General features: G+C 43.3%; 1 protein-coding gene across 1 annotated transcript in view; it reads left to right on the top strand.

Moving 5' to 3' along the window:
* Nucleotides 1-19,201, top strand: part of GABRR2 (gamma-aminobutyric acid type A receptor subunit rho2) — a 41,786-nt gene extending 22,585 nt beyond the window's left edge. Inside the window, exons 3-9 of the mRNA XM_030314589.1 lie at nt 8,758-8,825; nt 10,639-10,862; nt 11,841-11,923; nt 12,122-12,262; nt 15,200-15,352; nt 16,581-16,777; nt 18,890-19,201. Of these exons, the coding sequence (XP_030170449.1) occupies nt 8,758-8,825; nt 10,639-10,862; nt 11,841-11,923; nt 12,122-12,262; nt 15,200-15,352; nt 16,581-16,777; nt 18,890-19,201 (1,178 nt within the window). The remainder of the gene's footprint in view (nt 1-8,757; nt 8,826-10,638; nt 10,863-11,840; nt 11,924-12,121; nt 12,263-15,199; nt 15,353-16,580; nt 16,778-18,889) is intronic.
* The last annotated feature ends 777 nt before the right edge of the window (nt 19,202-19,978 follow it).

The raw sequence follows: 19,978 nt of genomic DNA, 5'->3' as shown, positions 1-19,978 counted from the left end.
TTTTGCCAGTGGTGGTTTTTGATAAATAGGAGTTCTTGATTTCTTCAGTGAAAAATTTTTTATTGGATTGTAACATATATACAGAAAAGTACACAGATCATAAGTGTACAGCTTAGCGAATTATCTAAAAGTGAACATTTTCTTGTAATGAGCATCTAGACCAAGAAACAGTATTTCCAGAAGTCTCCTCTCCCTATAATTATCCTTCCACCATGGGCAACCATTATCCTGACTTCTAATGCCAAATATTCGTTTTGCCAGATAATCTTAATTTCAGTGTAAATCTATTGATCTTTTCTTATGGTTAGTGTTTTTGTGTCTCGATAAGTATATTGCTATCCTGAGATAAGAATATATTCCCCTTGATCACCTTCTGGAGCTTTGTTGTTTTGCTTTTCACATCTGGATCTATAATCCACTTGGAGTTATTTTGCATATTGCATGATTTGCATATGTATTTCCAATTGTCCCCGCATTGGTTATTAAAGAAATATTCCTTCTCCAATCACCTGCAGTGATATCTTTATAATAAATTAATGTTCTCAGTCGCCTGTGTGGCTCAGTCAGTTGAGCGTGCAATTCTTGATTTCGGCTCAGATCATGATCTCACGGTCGTGGGACTGAGCCCTGTTTCAGACTCTGCACTGAGTATGGAGCCTGCTTGAGATTCTCTCTCTCTCCCTCTGCCTCTCTCCCCAACTTGCGCTCTCTTTCTCTCTCTCTCAAAAACAAAAATAATAAGTCAGTGTCCTCAAATGTGTATTTCTACTTCTGGACTCTCCATTCTGTTCCATTTTGTCAACTGGTTCATTTTTATGCCAATTCTTTACTTCCTCTTTACTGTGGTTCTGTAATAAATCAGGATACCTGCTGAAGCACATCCTCCCACCCTGTTTTTCTTCAAGAAAGGCTGCTTTGAATTTCCTGATAAGCATTTTGTCAAGTTCCATAAGAAAATCTAATGAGATCTAGATTAGAATTGCATTGAGTCTGTAGATCAATATGGGATAATTAATATTTTTACAATATTGAACCTTCCAACCCAGGACCATGATCTATTTTTCCATGTACTTATGTCTTTTAATTTCTCTCTATTATATCTCATTGTTTACTTCATAGAGGACATTCAGATATTTTGCTAGATTTTTCTCTAGGTACTTATTCCTGGGTATTTTTGACGCAATTGTTAAAGGCACTTTTGCAAATTTCCTTTTCTAACTTTGACTTTTGTATATTGACTCTGTATTCAACATCCTTATTAAAGTCTCTTATTAATTCTAATAACTTATCTGCTAATTTAAAAAATTATATGTCCAATCTTATACAAATAATGGCACTTTTGTTTCTTTTTTTTCCAGTCCTCATAACTTTTTCTCATTTCTTGCCTTATTGTGTTGTCTAGTCCTTTCCATACAATATTGAATAGAAGTGGCATTTATATTCTCATCCCATTCTCAATATTAAAGGAAAACTTACAATACTTTACCATTAAATATGATATTTATTGTAGCTATTTTTTGGTAGTTATCTCTTTTCAGATTCAGGAAGTTCCCTTCTATTCCTATGCTTAAAAAAATCATAAATGGGCACTGACTTTGGCAAAGGCTTTTTCTGTTAATATGAAGGATTATATTGATTGATTCTATTTTTGTAGTTTACAGTTTTAAGAAGAATTTCCAAATCTTAATTTTTTAATCTATTTCACTTAGTATACTAAGATATTTTTTTAATTGTATTTTTTTAGAGTTTATTTATTTTTAAGAGAGAGTGAGAGACAGAGAGAGAGAGAGAGAGTGGGGGAGGGACGGGGAGAGAGAGGGAGACACAGAATCTGAAGCAGACTCCGGGCTCTGAGCTGTCAGCATAGAGCCTGATGCAGGGCTTGAACTCAGGAATGGCAAGGTCATGACCTAGGCCAAAGTTGGATGTTTAAACAACTGAGCCACCCAGGTGCCCCCACACTAAGATATTTTAAAGTTGATGCGATTTCAATATCTAAAGCCCCTTTTTCCTATTCTCAGTTTTTTTCTGCTGGTTATTGTGTATGTCTTATTGTGTGCCTGGTTATTTTTATTATGAACTATATATCATATTTATGATATTTTTAATAGATATAATTGAAGATAACACCTGGGATGGTGTTATCTTCCTCCAGAGTGGATTTCTGTTTATTAATACCAGATGCCTGGCAGCACGAATACTCTGTGCTGCCTGAGGCCACTACCACTCCAGATAACTTCAACCTACTGACAGAGTAGGGACTGATGTGATTTGAAGCTGAGCTACATATCCCACAAGGGCCTATCTACCTTCACTGCTAAGGTATACTTTTGGGGATCCTAAGGTGGAGCAGCCTGCTTGGTGGGCCCTGGATTCTAATCCCAGCCCCAAAGCTTCCTGAAACCATCAAAAGCATCCTTCAGCTTCTCAGTTGCCTTCCTCAGCTAGCAGATGCCCCCAGGAGAAGTGGATCCAAACATTGAACATCCCTCCTTGGGACTCTGGTTCCCTCTCACATCCTCATCTAGGTTTATTTTGTTAGTATCAAAGTCTTCAGAAATAAATTTTTATATTTGGTCCAGCTTTTTAGTTTTCAGTAGAAATGTTAGTGTGAATTATTTAGCTTGCTAGTATTCAACGTTGGAAGACTTTGATTGATTTTCCAGTGTGAAAACAACCTTGCATTCCTGGAATAAACCTGATGTAGAAGTGATTTATCTTTGTTTTTCTTTTTTTTAAAATATATAGCTGGATGTGATCTGTTACTATATTGTTTAGGAGCTTTGATTCTATGTTCACGAGTGACACTGACTGGTAATTTTGCTATCTAGTGCAGTCCTTGTTCTGACTTCATAAAATAACTTGACATCTTTTCACATGGATTTTGATTTTCTAAATATTCTTTTTATATTTTCTGGAAGAGTTTATGTAAGATTGTGCTCTTTCTTCCTAAAACTTTGCTAGAATTTGCTGGTGAAGTCATCTGGACCTATCATTTTCTTTGTGGGAAAATTTAAAAACTCCGTTTTTAAAATAGTTAAAGGACTTTTCCGGTTTTTGTATTTCTCTTTTTATCAGTGTTGGTCGGTATATTGTATATGCTTGGGGATTAGATAATTTCATCTAAATTTTATTTATTTATTTATTTATTTATTTATTTATTTATTTAATGTTAGTTAGTTACCTGTCTGTCTGTTTTTGGAGGGAGGAAGGGCAGAGGGAGATGGGGAGAGAGAATCTTAAGCAGGCTCCTTGTCCAGCTTGGAGCTTGATGCAATGCAGGGCTCAATCTCATGACCATGAGATCATGACCTGAGCTAAAATCAAGAGTCAAGAGTCGGACACTTGACTGGGCCTCCCAGGAGTCCCTCATCTAAATTTTAAAAGTTATTGGCAAAAAGTTGCTCAGGATAGGGGTGCCTGGGTGGCGCAGTCGGTTGAGCGTCCGACTTCAGCCAGGTCACGATCTCGCGGTCCGTGAGTTCGAGCCCCGCGTCGGGCTCTGGGCTGATGGCTCAGAGCCTGGAGCCTGTTTCTGATTCTGTGTCTCCCTGTCTCTCTGCCCCTCCCCCGTTCATGCTCTGTCTCTCTCTGTCCCAAAAATAAATAAACGTTGAAAAAAAATTAAAAAAAAAAAAGTTGCTCAGGATAACTTCTTTAATTTTTTTTCATGTTTGTAGCATATACAATGATGCCTATTTCGTTCCTGATAGTGGCTATTTTTGCTTTCCTTTTTGCAAGACCAATCTTTTTAGAATTTTATCAGTTTTACCAGTCCTTTCAAAGAATCAATATTTGGCTTTTAACAGTATCCTTTCAATTGTGTGTTTGTTTTCTATTTTAATACTTCCTGTTGTTACTTTTATTATTTCCTTTTATCTACTTAAATTGCTTTTCTTTTCCTAAGTTTTAAAGATGGATGCTTAAAAAAAATAAATAAATAAAAATGGATACTTAGCTCATTGAATTTAAGCATTTCTTCTTTTCTGAGATGGTAGTTAAAGTTATACATTTTCCTGTAAAAAACACTTAGCTTGCATTCCATGAGTTTTGATGTGTAGTACTTTTTAATCATTTTGTTAAAATTTTCATTATGATGTCTGCACTGACCCATCAGTTTTTCCAGAAGTATATTGCTTAATTTTCAAATGTATGGAGATCTTCTAGCTATATTTTTGTTATTAATTTCTAGCGTTCATTGAGTTCATAGTTTATATAAATTCTAACCCTTTAAAAGTTGTCAGAATTGCTCTTTGGCACTGTATATAGTAAATTTTTGTAAGTGTTCACTGAGTGCTTCAAATTAATGTTTATTATGTAGTTTTTGCATTCATTGTCCTATATATGTCCATTATGCCAAGTTTGTTAAATGTTTTAATCTTATGTGCTCTTACTGGGATGTTTTTGGTCTACCTGTTTTATAAATTCTGAGAGAGATGTATTAAAATCTCCCACTATAAATGTAAATTTTTCTGTTTCTCCTTCAATTATGTCTACTTTTGTTTTTGCATTCTGAAGTTATATCAGTAAATGCACACAAATTTATATGTATATTTTGTTGGTGAATTGAGTCATTTATTATTACTAAATGCGCCTCTTTATTTATCTCTTTGTCTACTTTATTGATATAATATAGCTACACTCATTTTCTTTTGGTTAGTATTTGAATGTTGTATCTTTTGCATTTCATGTTCTACTTTTCTGTATCTTATATTTTCAGTGTGTCTCTTTAAATAGCATAAAGTTGGGTTTTGTTTCTTGATCCCATCTGACAAACTTTAGCATTTCTGAATTATAAAGTTGGACAATGTTTGTTTGTTCAATGGAGCATTTAGTCCATTTTTATTTATGAATAATTTATGCGCTGGCTTTAAAACTATCATCCTACTATGTCTTTTTTATTGTCCAACCAATTCTATGTTCTTTCTTTTTCCTTTCTGTTTTTTTGTGGATTGATTACTTTTGGTTATTCCTATTTTGGCTTTCCTATTTTAGTTTTGAACATGCGCACTCTTACTATTTGTCAGTGGCTTCCCAGAAAACAACAGGAACTCTTGGCTTATCATACTAGTATGTTAATTAGCTACTTTTACTGTTCTCCCAGACAATGCAAAGACCTTATCACTTTTACTCCATTTATTCCCTTTCTCACTTAAATGTTATTTTTGCTTGCATTTCTGTTTAGCTTTTTCATTTCCACAATACGTTATTAATATTGTCTTATGGGGCACCTGGGTGGCTCAGTTGGTTAAGCATTCAATTTCGGCTCAGGTCATGATCTCAAGGTTTACTAGTTCAAGCCCTGCCTTGGGCTCTGTGATGACAGCTCAGAGCCTGGAGTCTGCTTCGAATTCTATGTCTCCCTCTCTCTCTGTCCCTCCCTCGTTCATGCTCTGTCTGTCTCTCTCTCAAAAATAAATAAACATTAAAAATTTTTTAAATAAAATTCAAAATAAAATAAAGTATTGTCTTACATAGTCAGTGTTTACTTAGAATTGTGCATATGTTTACCATTTTTGTTGTTCTTTATTCATTTTTGCATCCCCAGCTTTCCCTCTGGGATCAAATTCCTTCAGCTTGAAAAACCTCTTCATTTAGGGCAGGACACATGTTGGCAAATTCTCTGTTTTAGTTTGTCTGAAAATTCTGTCTCATATTTATTCTTGGAGTCAGTGGGGAAGAAATGACATATATTTTAATTTCAAAAATGGATAAATTCCTAAGTGTGCTTTTTACGACCATGTGAGGAGAAATGATAGGAAGGCTAAGAACCGAGAAAATGCTTGACTACACAGGTATCTCCCTTATACTGCCTTGCATTTGTCACCTCATTGGCTATACTGCATGAAATCCCACAGGTGACTTCTATTTAGCTTACCAGATCCCTCTCTTAAAGCAGCAAAATCCGTAGCAGTGTGAAGAGGCCAAAGCATGAATGCCTACTTAGTTTAACTAGGCTTTTCTGTCTCTTTATGGGACCCAGGCTTACTCAAAACATAAAATTATTCACGGAAGGAGGAGAAAATCCAGTAATTTGGAAGAATTCTCCCAAAATCATGTTAGGAAGGGTCACAAAATAGACAGTTCAGGAGAGCCTGGAAACATTAGCCCTACTAGTGCACGTCAAAGGCAAAGGTCAACTCCATTGCACTCAGACCAAGGAGGGCAGAGCTGTTGGTTCTGTTCAAACTTGAGATGTGAGTCCCTAGGAATATAGCTTTAGAGCCTCCTGAACACACAGATTGTTTACCTCCAATGACCCAGGTCTCCTGAGAACTTGACTTGCACTCCCACGTGGGCAGTACCTCCGGAGCGCTGACGTCATCCTCACAGGCATTATCACATTTCTCTTAGGGCAGCTGTGGAGAGCAGGGCAGGCCCTGAGAACAGAGAGACACAGTAACAGGCTCCAAGCAAGCTGATATATTTTATCTTGAAAATGTCCTTTGCCAAAACCAGCTCCTATTCATACACCGTGCCCATTATCTGAAAACCGGGCCACTGGGAAGTAGGTTCAAAGAGGGCGATGGCTATATTGTTTCTTTCCTTTGGCTCTTGGAATGACCTGATGTTGTAGATCCTGTGGCACTTTAGAGAAAGGGAGAGGGGGAAAGGAGAGCCGGTCAAGTACAGCACACATCCATGAGAGGCAGTGGTGCCAGAGTTAAGAGCTCAGACTCTGGTCTGTTTTAACATCTCTGGCAACAAAGGGTCCAGAGGATGAAGGAATTAACCAGCCCCACTTCCCCGATGGCAATGCTGGGGGCACATAGCCCCATGAAAGGGAGCAGGGTCTGGGTACTAGGAGAGGACCCTGGCCAGCCTGCCCGCAGACTCTCCCTCATGTTGCAAGCCCCCTGGGGGAGAAAGGCAGACCAGTCAGACCTAGGAAGGGAGCCTCCTCCCCACACTGAACATTGCACTCTGGCACCTTCAAAGCACCCTGGGAGCCTAGAATAAAAAGAGAACACAGCTGTTAGAGCAGGGACGTCTCACGGGCCCTGACCTAAGCTCTCAGTTGAAAAATACGAGAAAATAAAAAGATCAGCTTACCCCCTGATTTATCCGAGAGGGAAAAAGTAAAAATAAAAAATAAAGCATTGTATTCATTTACTTTCATGTTTCAGAACATAGGAAATACCGATTAAATTCCACTAGTAATAAATAAAATTCTTCCATTCTATTAGACTCGGTCAAAAAACGAATCTTCAATGGTGGGATTGCAAGTATTAGCAGGTGTACGGGAGACATTTGAGGGAGTTGGTGAGCCCATCCAATGCTCTAGGCTACCTCCATGAGGACCCTTGGCCCCCCAATTTGGGCTAGAACTGAGGATTGAGCCTTCTGGTTCCTACTCCATGTCAGAGTCTCCCATCCTTTTTCCCAGCCCTTACCGAAGTCTTGGTGCCTTCCAGACCTTCCAGACCCTCTGGTCCCTCCCAGACCTTAGGTCTCTTCCTAAGACCCAGACTCCTCCAGCCACCCTAAGGTTCTCCCTGCTCAGACCACAGTGGGTCAGCGTGCCCTCGTCCTGCACCCCCTGGCCAGGGTTCACAGGCTCCAGGTGCCACCGGGCTGGCCTCATGCCCTCTGTCCACCTGCCACCTGACTCTCAGAGATGTTTTTTTGTCCATAACTATAATAGCATGTTAATATTCTTGATAAACACAGATTTTTGGCTTTCTCCATTCTAGATTTAAAAAATATATTAAAATCTGGGGCGCCTGGGTGGCTCAGTCGGTTAAGCATCCGACTTCGGCTCAGGTCGTGATCTCACGGTTTGTGAGCTCGAACCCTGCATCGGGCTCTGCCCCTGGAGCCTGCTTAAGATTCTGTGTCTCCTTCTCTCTCTGCCCCTTCCCCACTCATGCTCTGTCTCTCTCTCTCTCTCAAAAATAAACAAATGTAAAAAAAGTTTTTTAGAAATCTTAAAATCTAAGAAACATTTTATGGAAGTATAACATACACACACAAAGTACACAGATTAAAGTGGGCAACCCACTAAATTGTCACAAAGTGAGTGTAACCATCATCCAGCCCAAGACATAGAACAGGAAGCCACAGATAAACCCACCGCTAAACATGGTTTTGGAAATCTTGCCACAGGCCAGGTGGAATTGAGTGTCAAGCCCCTGTGTTATGTATTCTCCTACTTCTCATCTGACACGACCTGAAAGGGTTTAAAAATCTTGTACAGTTATGTCTTTTGCAGTGATCTGACTGCACAGAGATCTTGTCTCACAGCAGACTGAAGATTTCGAGAGGGCAGGATCCCAGGTATCTGTTAGGTCCTCTGTAGGTAGAGTTTGAATAATCGAACAAATCTAGCCCTGGGCATGCAAGTGTCCCAAGCCCAAATCAGAGGCCATTAGGCATTATCTGTACTCTGTAGATGTCACAGGAGGACAATTGACCAGGGTCCCTACTCAGGCACTAGAGCATCATTCCCTTGACCCTACAGAGATAACCCTGGGATATAGAAAGTAGTAATCCAGTTCATCAATTCATCCAACAAGCATGGGTTAAACATTCTCTTTGGCCCAGGAAAGGCAACATAGGGCAGACACAGTCCCTGCCCTCAGGAAGAAAGCTGAGGCACCCAACATGTCAGGAAGTAGCAAGAAAAAAACCCTCATAGAATTCGAGCCACTGCCTCACCCCTGCTCCAGTCAGGCTGCCCCCAGGAAGGGGGTTGGGGTTGCTGACCCAGTGGTAGATAGAAATGTACCTTCACCAGATGTCTTTGTTCTTCTGCAGGCCCTGCTATCCCGGTGGGTGTGGACGTGCAGGTGGAGAGCCTGGATAGCATCTCGGAAGTGGACATGGTACTCAGGGCCCTTGGTGGGGCAGCCTCTGGTGCGGAGTCCTGGGGTTAAGGTTCTGTGAGCACCCGTGGCTGGTGGGGCTGCATGGGTGCAGGCTGTCCCCTGGTTGGTGGAGCAGGGGCCGCAGGAATAAAACGGGGACTCACTCAGTTGGCTCAAGTGCACTGAAGCCTAGAGCAGAGATTCTCAACTTGATGGGTAAAAGTAACTTGGGGAGTTGGTTAAATGCACATTCCTGGACCCCACCCTAGACTTCCTGAACCAGAGTTTCTGGGAGTGGGACCCAGCACGTTATATTTTGAACACACTCCTCAAGTGATGTGACTGGTGAGATGAACCACACGTGGAGGAGCACGGGAGGTGGACATTTTCAGACAGAAATTCTGCAGTTTCTGCTCTCCAGTGCCTGCCTTGAGCATCGCTCCCCTATGCATTCCTTGGCAGGGTCCACGGAGGCCAGATGGTGAGGGAGGGCTCTTTGGAGAAGTCTCATTTCAGCTAAGACTTGAAGGGTAAGAAGTAGACAGCGCGGGGAGCGCCAGAGCAAGAGCAGGAAAAAGGCCCCTGAGGCAGAAGAAACAGGTTTACAAACATAACCTAAAACAGTGCAGCACAAAAGGAGGAAGAGGTGGGAGTAGAGGACTGGGCAGGTAGGGTGTTCCCTTCCATGGGTGACCCTGCAGGACAGCCAGAAGATGTATAGGTGTGCTGGTAAAGTAGAAGTTTGTGGGCACTATGCTCTGAGACCACCACCACTAGGTGTCTTTCCATCCTCGCTCCCAGAAGAGGATGTTTGGGGGCACTTATTTAGTTATTTGCACTTATAACTTAGCACTCGCATCTTCTGGCTACGGCAGAAGAGTCAGAGTCTTGGTCAAAGCATCAACTATGCAGGCAAGGAGACACTGTTTAGCAGAATGAGCTTTGAGGATGAAATTATAGCAGATATGCAGCTGTCCAACCCTTTATCCATTCATTCCTATGCCCCCCATTTTTCCATCCTGCAAATATCTATTGAGCGCCTACTCTGTGCCCTGCCAGGCACTGAGTTAGGGCTTAGGGATTCAGTGGTGGGCAGGACACACTTCTGCCTTCAAAGATTCTACAAGACCAATGATAGAAACTCTCTTAAACGGTTTCTATCATTGACTGTACAGGTTTCTCCAAGTGTGCGCTAACTTGAAACTGAATGCTTAGCCAACAGGTAAGGAGCCCTGTGTGCACAAGTTGAGGTGAGAGAGAGCAGGACTTTGGGAAAATCCCACCCTGCTGTCCCCCATGCCAGGCTGTCCGCCTTATAGCTGCGGGTTTCATTTGCAAAGCCTGAAGGATAGGCTGCTCAATTTCCTGGGCTCCAACCTCATGATACACTATGAACCATTCTCTTTCCTACGGTTTCCTAGCAGCACCATTGTTGCGGCCACTGTCCTACAGGGCTGCAGAACTGTTACCTCCAACTCTGGAAGCTGAGTCTGAGGTGTCTGTTACATTGGTTGATGATGAGTTGGCTGTAAGAAAGGAAGGTTTCTGGGGCGCCTGGGTGGCTCAGTCGGTTGAGTGTCCAACTTCGGCTCAGGTCATGATCTCACGATTCATGGGTTCAAGCCCCGTGTCAGGATCTGTACTGACAGCTCAGAGCCTGGAGCCTGCTTCAGAGTCTATGTCTCCTTCTCTCTCTCCCCCTCCCCTGCTCATGCTCTGTCTGCTTCTGTCTCTCAACAATAAATAAATGTTAAAAAAAAAAATAAAAAGAAATAAAAAGAAAGGAAGCTTTCTAAGCATTTCTGTTTGGTGTCATCTCGGGCTCCCATAGGACTTCACCATGACCCTGTACCTGCGGCATTACTGGAAGGATGAGAGGCTGGCTTTTCCCAGCACCAACAACAAGAGCATGACCTTCGATGGCCGGCTGGTAAAGAAGATCTGGGTCCCCGATGTCTTCTTTGTTCATTCCAAAAGGTCATTCACCCATGACACCACCACTGACAACATCATGCTGAGAGTGTTTCCAGATGGGCACGTGCTGTACAGCATGAGGTAAATGCCCATGGGGTCACTGTTTCTTTGTCTAATGCCATTCTACTATGTATGATCAGTCTCTTTGGCCCTGAAGAGTTTATCGCTGTCGTTGGGCTTGTGGGCTATACAGATGGTCCAAGTCTCCTGACGCCTGTTAGAACTTTCTAAAGATGAAATGGTCACCCTAGTAGCCAGTGACTTCCCGTCATCTGGGAATCTTAAACTCAGGCTAGGAGACTAGTTAGGCTCGAATGAGTTTGGGGAATCAATGCCCTTCTAGATACCTTCCACCCCTGAGAGCCTATGATTCTAGTTTGTTGGTAATAAAGATTAAAAAAGGTAACAATAGGGGTGCCTGGGTGGCTCAATCAGTTAAGCGCCAGACTTAGGGTCAGGTCATGATCTCACAGTCCATGAGTTCCAGCCCCGCGTCGGGCTCTGTGCTGACAGCTGAGAGCCTGGAGCCTGCTTCTGATTTTGTGTCTCCCTCTCTCTCTCTGCCTCTCCCCCACTCCTGCTCTCTCTCTCTCTCTCTCTCTCTCTCTCAAAAATAAATAAACATTAAAAAAAAAGGTAACAATAGCTACTGTTTATTGAGTGCTATTGCAGATTGACTTGTGGACTAATGAGTGTTACACAGGCTTATTCCACATCTTCTTGGCCTGCTTGTATGCTTCACCAGAATTCAATGCTAATAGCCTTGGGGTGGTGGAGGGTGGGGGGAGGGCATAACCACCCAGGCATCCTTGAGGGAGGCAGCCCACTGGCTGAGGGCAATGCCCAGAGAAGGGTGCAGGTGTGGGCCACTGACGGCCAACACCCTCAGTAGCCAGGACCTGGGCCATGTCTTATGGAAGGACAGAACTCTAAAAGTTAGGGTCCTGCAACTTAGATACTGGGATTTCCAAACTGCTGAAGTAGACGTGAAGAGGCAGCTGCTCTTGGTCATGCCAATAACTCACTGCATGAGCCAATATGCTCTTTTGGGTTGCCTAGGATTACAGTCACTGCCATGTGCAACATGGACTTCAGCCACTTTCCCCTGGACTCCCAGACCTGTTCTTTGGAGCTGGAAAGCTGTAAGTATCCGTATTCTTAATGACAGATCTTTGCCTTTTTCCCTGTCCAATCCTTGTGCCATTTTAGTAACGTGAGACCACGTACTGCCTGCCAGTGTTAAGACCTGTTCTCACTGAAGCTGGTGTAGGATTTCCCTGTTGTTTCAGCCTGCGTCAGAATCAAAGGAGTCAAATTAACTTATTTTCCTCTCCCCAAAGATGCATATACAGATGAAGATCTGATGCTGTATTGGAAGAATGGGGATGAATCCCTGAAAACAGATGAGAAGATCTCCCTGTCTCAGTTTCTGATTCAGAAATTTCACACCACTTCCAGACTGGCCTTCTACAGCAGCACTGGTAGCTAATGTTTGCCATGGTCTAATTCAAATGTGGAAGAAAATATATGAGAATTCTCCAACCTTAAACTTTTCCCTTTCTAATGAAAATGAATTTGCATTATTAAATAACGCATAGTTCTACCAAACATTAGCAGCACTTAAAAGCAGAGTTTTAAAAAGTTGCTGTCATGTCTCTCATGGCCAGAGGCAACCACTCCTAACGAAGTGGAACACACCCTTGCAAACATCTTGCTTTAATTACGTAATTGCACAGTTGTGGGGTCATGTTTTACATGCTGTTCGGTAATCTAGTTTATTTGACTTAATGATACAGATGATAGCTTTCCGAGGAAATGTATTTATTACTTATATTTCAATCTATAGATTTATTTTTAATGCTTGGTGTAATGCATCCTGGACCCTGGGCTGTGTCTGAAGTTTTGAGAGGATGCACTTGTCAGTCCCTTTCTAATCTCACTGTGAGCTCTTGTAGTAGTTTTCAGAGGGCTGTCATAATAAAGTACCATGGTCTGGGTGCCTGAAACAACTGGAAGGTATTTGCCACAGTTCTGGAGGCCAGAAGTCTGCAGGCCATGCGCCTCCCTTAGGCTCTAGGGAGGAACCTTTCCTTGTCTTTTACTAGTTTCTGGTGGGTGCTGCATTGCTCTGATGTCGGCTTCTGTTGTCATATGGTATTCTCCCTGCGTCCCTCTCTGTGTCTTCACATGCTGCTGTTTCTGTGTCTCTCTGTCCACACTTCCCTCTTCTCTAAGGACACCAGTTGTTGGATTATGGCCCACCCTAATCCAATATGACCTCGTCTCATCTTGATTCCATGTACAAAGACTCTATTTCTAAATAAGCTCACATTCACAGATACTGGGAGTTAGGACTTGAACATATCCCAATTCAACCCACGATAGCCCGGTGGTAGCTACAGGACCCTAGAGGACTTCTCACTTAATTACTCTTTGTGTATTGGGAAGCCCAGGCTCTTCTGTGGAAAGCTTTTGTTCTACTTTCTGCCCCCACATGGCCACCATCTCCCTGTTCATCTGCCCCCCACACACCCCTCTGTCCCCAACATCAAACGTGGAGAAAGTTCGAGCCTCAGTCAAGGTTGTGTTAGTGTTTAGACAGCTCAAGCTTTCTTTACTTTATGCCCACAGTGCTTGTCCTCATCCCTTTCTTCCCTTTTCTGTCGATATGTATGTCCACAGAATTTTCTTTTCTCATATCTTCTTGGTAAGTTCAAACCAACTCTCTTTCTAAAACCAATTTTAAGAATGTCTTACATAACTTTTTATTATGTGCCACTGTTTTTTAAAAATATTTTTTCTTTTTTTATTGAGGGACAGAGTGCGTGCATGCACGCGCCCTCGCGCACAAGTAGGGGAGAGGCAGAGAGAGACGGAGACAGAGAATCCCAAGCAGGATCTGTGCTGTCAGCATAGAGCCTGATGCAGGGTTCCATCCCACAAACGATGAGATCATGACCTGAGCCAAAATCAAGAGTCAGACACTCAACAGACTGAACCACCCACGCTCCCTTTTATTTCTTTATTTTAGAAAGACAGAGAGAGCATGAGTGGGGGAGAGAGGAAAGAGGGGGAGAGAGAGAGAGAGAGAGAGAGAGAGAGAGAGAGAGAGAATCTTAAGCAGACTCCATGCTCAGCATGGAGCCCAACATGGGGCTTGATCCTAGAACCCTGGGATCATGACCTGAACTGAGATCTAGAGTTGGGAGCCCAAAGGACTGAGCCACCCAAGCACCCCCAGAGTATACATTTTTAAGGATCCTGGTTTCTTCTTAGTGTTTCCAAGGCAACTCTCCCTGATTTTCTTCCAAGGAAAGGATAGTGGAATAGTCCTTAGCAGAATGAGGGCAACTCTCAGCCTTTCCAGAAAAACCCTGTGCAAACCTAAGGAACAATGTGATTTGCTTCATGGGTGCCAATTTAAGTGTGGAAAATCTGACATGACTGGGTAAGCGCTGTGGTATGAATAAAGGATTGGGAGTTTCTGTCATAGTTGAAGATTACTTTCTATTTATTCACTCCACTGAAAGCACCTACCTCATTGAAATAACCCAGGAACTTACACAGTAAACCATGTGCCAAGCTTCTAATGGACCCATCCTATTGTTCCAGCCTTTCCCTATTGATCCACCCCTTCCTTTCCCTGACTCAGTACTAACTTTCCATGCCAGCTGGTTGGGCTTTGTCCCCTTCCTCAGCAGCATTTTTCTGGGTACAGCCTGAGGTCCTCCTGCATCCAAACCATCAGGGCAGTGTGCTTGACAAACAGATTTCTGGGCCCTCTTGCAAGCTACTGAGTCAGCATCCCAGGCTGGGCTGAGATGGGAGTGGGGTAGGTGTGTGCACACAGTTTCAGTCCACTTTATACATTTATACTGTCCTCGCCACCATCTGTGGTCCCAGTGACTGGGTATCGATTTTGTGGATCATTTGAAGCCTTACGATTTTAGTCCTTGTTTACAACCACTCATCTTGTGATGTTTGTGGAGGTTGGCTTAGCTGATAATCTACAACAAAGGGAATAGTGATAAGATCCCAGCTCTGCAGGCTCCTGCCTCACTGGTATTGGAATCAATAAAATAGAACCAGTCCCCCTGTCTTAGGTTCCTGAGCTGTGAGTCCTCAGGAAATATGGTCCTGGTTTGCAAATAACAAATACCAAACAAGCAGCTAAACATAGATCTCTCTTTCTACCTTTTCCCAAAGTGCTGTGGAGAGAAATTAGGTAACATTGAATAAATAAATGTGTTTATAGGAGAGAGGGCTTCGATTTTAGAAAGGAGATATATTCTATTAAGTCAATGATCATTCACTTTGAACTTTCTGCTGGAGATGAGAGCAATATGGGGGAACCCAGGGAAGGAGTTTGTTTTTGCCTCTCTCACTGAACCTCACTCGCTTCCTCCTGTGTCCCCCAGGCTGGTACAACCGTCTATACATTAACTTCACGTTGCGACGCCACATCTTCTTCTTCTTGCTCCAAACCTATTTCCCTGCCACCCTGATGGTCATGCTGTCCTGGGTGTCCTTTTGGATCGACCGCAGAGCTGTGCCCGCCAGAGTTTCACTGGGTAAAAGCATGTGATAAGGTGTGATAGGGTGGTTATTTTTTCATAACTGATCACTATAAAAAGAAAAAGTAGGGGCGCCTGGGTGGTTCAGTCGGTTGAGCATCCGACTTCAGCTCCGGTCAATATCTCGCAGGTGACGAGTTCGAGCCCTGCGTCGGGCTCTGACAGCTCAGAGCCGGGAGCTGCTTCCGATTCTGTGTCTCCCTCTCTCTCTGCCTCTCCCCCACCCATGCTCTCTCTCTCTCTGTGTCTCAAAAATAAAGATAAACAGTAAAAAAAAAATTTTTTTTAAAAGAAAGAAAAAGTAAAATCATTATTCAGAGTTCTTAACTGATTGGCTGCCAGAGCCAAAAGGAGCAGACTTTCCTCTTGCTTCTTGCCCTCACTGTTCCCACACTGCTCTCAGCTTCCTAGACGATTTTATAAAAACCACAGGGAGCTACAACTGCATCAGCTTTGCTCGAGTCATTTCAGAAGGAAAAGGCTTGTCTGGGGAATAGATGTCCACTACCAGCAGTCTTAGAGCTCACTACGTCGATGAATAAGACAATTCTGCAAATGCCAAAAACTTATTTTGTAAATACAAGAATTTTGTTTGCTGGCCTTGTTTGCATAGAGTGAGAGTTTGAAAGCAGGGCCTGTATCAGGAGACTTGGGGGGAAGGAAAGGGCTGTATGCCCTGGAGTTGTGGTTTTAGTCCTTGCAGACCCTAAATTCCAGAGTGAACCGTAACAGCTCATCGTTGTCAATCTGGACAAAATCAGGCTGGGCTCCCAGAAATGTGAGGGTTTAACCTGCAAGGCACAGGGAGCAAGAAACTAGCATACAGGCTTCCGGGAATTTCCACAGTCTTCAGAGACTTAACGTGGCCCAGAGAGAGAATGAGGCCATTCCTTGTGGTGTGGGAAGTTTCCTTTAGTGGTGTCCTTTACTCACTGTTTCAAATTCCACATCTGGACGGGTCCTCCGTGAAGCCCTGCTGATGTGGTCAGCCATATCGCAGAGACCCAGTCCCCCAAGGGGCGTAGAATGAAAGAGGACCAGCAGTGAGCTGGCCAGGAGGGGGGCTGCCTGCTGCCTGTGGGGCAGATCCTCAGCATGGATGTTTCCATGCCCCGGGGGTTTCTCGTTAGATTTAAGAGATGGAGAATATAACACGGTGACTCAGTGGACTCTGGGAGCAGTTCTGTACCCTTGTTGGCGGCTGAACTAGAGCTGGATGTTGCAGGTATCACCACCGTGCTGACCATGTCCACCATCATCACGGGCGTGAACGCCTCCATGCCCCGCGTGTCCTACATCAAGGCGGTGGACATCTACCTCTGGGTCAGCTTTGTGTTCGTGTTCCTCTCGGTGCTGGAGTATGCAGCCGTCAACTACCTGACCACGGTGCAGGAGCGGAAGGAGCGGAAGCTCCGGGAAAAGGCGAGACAAGTTTCATTCATTTCCTGTCCTAGCTCAAGCTACTGGTTGGATGAGAATGGCAGCAAGGAGGGTTGTGTGTAGAAAAGGGCGATGTTTATGCAAAAGGAGGGAGATCTATTTTAGAGTAGGTTCTAGCTTCTACCACAAAGGATCCCAGAAAGCAGAAAGTCTTTGGATCAAGACTAGGAACAGGAAGACTTGGATCCTCAGGTCCAACTCTGCTACTTATACTGGGCTTCCGTTTCCTCATCTGTAAAAATGGTATAGCTGAACCCTCACCTCGCCTTCCTCCCAGGGTTATTATAAAGATCTCATGAAGTAATGTATATAAAAATTATTTTGAAGCTGTGGGGTTCTAGAGTATCTAGTATAGTATAGTATCTAAAGCATCTAGATAGTATAGTATCTAAAGTGTCACTGTTACTATTGAACATGTTTAGGGAAGGTGCCTCCATGTCCTATTACCAGACAACGAGAGTTCTAGAGTTGAACATTCCTGTGTTTATCTGCGCTCTCACCCAGTGAAAATTCAGCCACATACACCTTTAGCCTTTAGACTCATTGGAAATACTATGCTATATACACTGCACTGCAGTATATTAACCCATAGCATGAGATACAGTGGAAATGAGGAATTCAGGCAATGTGCATAGGCCTTTGGCACAGGGAGGGAAAGTCAATTCCTTTCGTATTCAGACTCTCATTAATCGCAGTAAGAAATAAAATGTCAACTTGTTAACCAAATCATTGCTCATCATCGCACCAATCGAAATGGGCATTCTCCTAAAAGGTATAAAGATCAGGGGATATGAAAATCCCACATTTATGCACATCTAGGTGGCTAATAGCTCCTTAACATAAGGGACTTTTAAATTTTAGGAAAAGAGGATGTGTTACCTTTTCAAAAATAGTCTTTCAGGGGCGCCTGGGTGGCGCAGTCGGTTAACCGTCCGACTTCAGCCAGGTCACGATCTCGCGGTCCGTGAGTTCGAGCCCCGCGTCGGGCTCTGGGCTGATGGCTCAGAGCCTGGAGCCTGTTTCCGATTCTGTGTCTCCCTCTCTCTCTGCCCCTCCCCCGTTCATGCTCTGTCTCTCTCTGTCCCAAAAATAAATAAACGTTGAAAAAAAAAAATTAAAAAAAAAAATAGTCTTTCAATGCCCACATCATACATGTTAAATATTTCTACACTGCCTCCAAATAGGCTAAATTGTTTAAGAATTTATTTTTAAAATTCTATTCAAACCTTTTCTACTTTAGCATTTGACTGGTATGCACTCAGATTTTCAATAATCTGCTCATCAGTCATTGTCAAATGATTTTGGATTATATTTAAACATTTTTGATTTATAATCAAATGAACTTTCCCATATAGAGCTGTTGAAAAAAATAACAAGCCTTCACCTGACAAATACGGGCTCATGAATTGTTGAATGGTGCCAGCTAGAAGCCCACTCTTTGCTGACTCAAATTTTGGAAAGAAGTGAAACCATTTCCTTCCTTAAAAAAGGCATTGCAGGGGCGTCTAATGGGCTGAGTTGGTAGAGCATGTGACTCTCCATCTGAAGGTTGTGAAGTCAAGCCCCACATTGGGCATGGAACCTACTTAAAAAATAAAATAAAATAATAAAAATGCATTGAAGGCACCATGACCTTTTACGCTTTAGAATAAGGACACTCTCCTACCTAGTCATCTTTTGATTCATGCACAAAGAGGTGGAGACCCACAACTGGAATGAGAATGCTCAGGTTTAAAGTTTTGACTCTGACTCTAGCTATGTAATTTCAGGAGAACTATATAGCCTCTCTGGGTCTTGGCCTCTCTGCAGTTGAGAGCATGTGAACTCAATCAGTGATTCTGGACCCCGGCTGCACAGTAGAATCACCTGGGGAGTGGAGCCTGGGTGTGGCCATTTTAAAGAGCTCCTGGATGATTCTAATATGCAGCCAGGGCAGAGAGTCATTGGACTGAGTGACCTCTGGAGATCCTTCCAGTTCTGCCTTTCTGTGGTTCTGAGTAGCCAGAGGGCTTTGCTCTCGGCCCAGGCCACCTCCTCTGCACCTCCACAGGGTCTAAACATGCCTGCCACCTCTCTTGTGTTTGCTGCCTGCAGTTCCCCTGCACGTGTGGAATGCTTCCCTCAAGAACCATGATGCTGGATGGAAGCTACACTGAGTCTGAGGCCAACAGCCTGGCTGGGTACCCACGAAGCCATATTCTGACAGAAGAAGAAAGACAAGACAAAATAGTGGTCCATCTGGCTGTGAGCAATGAATCCAACTCCTCTAGGAAGAAGGGGCTTCTGAAGGGCCAGATGGGTCTTCGCATCTTCCAGAACACCCATGCCATTGACAAGTACTCCAGGTTGATATTTCCTGCCTCCTACATATTTTTCAACTTAATTTATTGGTCAGTGTTTTCCTAGAAGCCCTGAGACTATGCTTGGGAAAGGACATAGACATCTATGGGGCCTGGCCAGCCGTCTGCACATGGACCTGCTGACCACTCTTCCCTCACCAGACGGAGCAGCTGCCCCTGGACCACCAGACCCTGGACCACGATGGCAGTACCCCCTCTCAGAGGAGCCCAGGAGCCCTCCAGCTCCCCTTTCCCTGACCTCATGGGTTTGCTCCTCATTAATGGTGTGTTCTGTGCCCTATTTCATGCCTCATTGGGACTGTCTTCTTCTGTTCTTGTGTGTAAACAAGAGCACAAGAGCCCCCCCCCTCCTATAAAAATGACTCAAATGCCTCCTAGATATTCTGATACCCTAAGGAAGCCCAGGATTCAGTTGTGAAGGGACAAGGAAGAATAAAGGGCAAGCTTAGGGGCTTTATGGATAAGAGACAGGAAATAGGATTCAAAATAGGAATTAAAAAATATGTAAACCCATACAACTAGATTAAGTGCCTACCTAGGAAGGAAAAAAAAAAAAAAAAGCTCAGATCCCTGATTGGAAATGATTTGACCTGTGTGAGTCTGGCAACTCACAGGATTTTGCAATCCATTCAATCATTCGTTAAATATTGAGCACCCACCTTGTGCCAGGTACTGTGAAAACAAACCAATAGAAGTCTCTTTTCTCAGAGAACTTCTCTAAGCTTGCACTCATTCTACATATGGCAGAGGGTACTTCTGCCCTTCTTTCTCTCCCAGCCCCCACTTACCCCATGGATCTGTTCTGTTTGCTGGTGCTTTTACT

Source organism: Lynx canadensis, chromosome B2 (assembly GCF_007474595.2).
Source record: "Lynx canadensis isolate LIC74 chromosome B2, mLynCan4.pri.v2, whole genome shotgun sequence".
Lineage (NCBI taxonomy): Eukaryota > Metazoa > Chordata > Mammalia > Carnivora > Felidae > Lynx > Lynx canadensis.
This window is presented reverse-complemented; position numbering and strand designations above follow the sequence as displayed.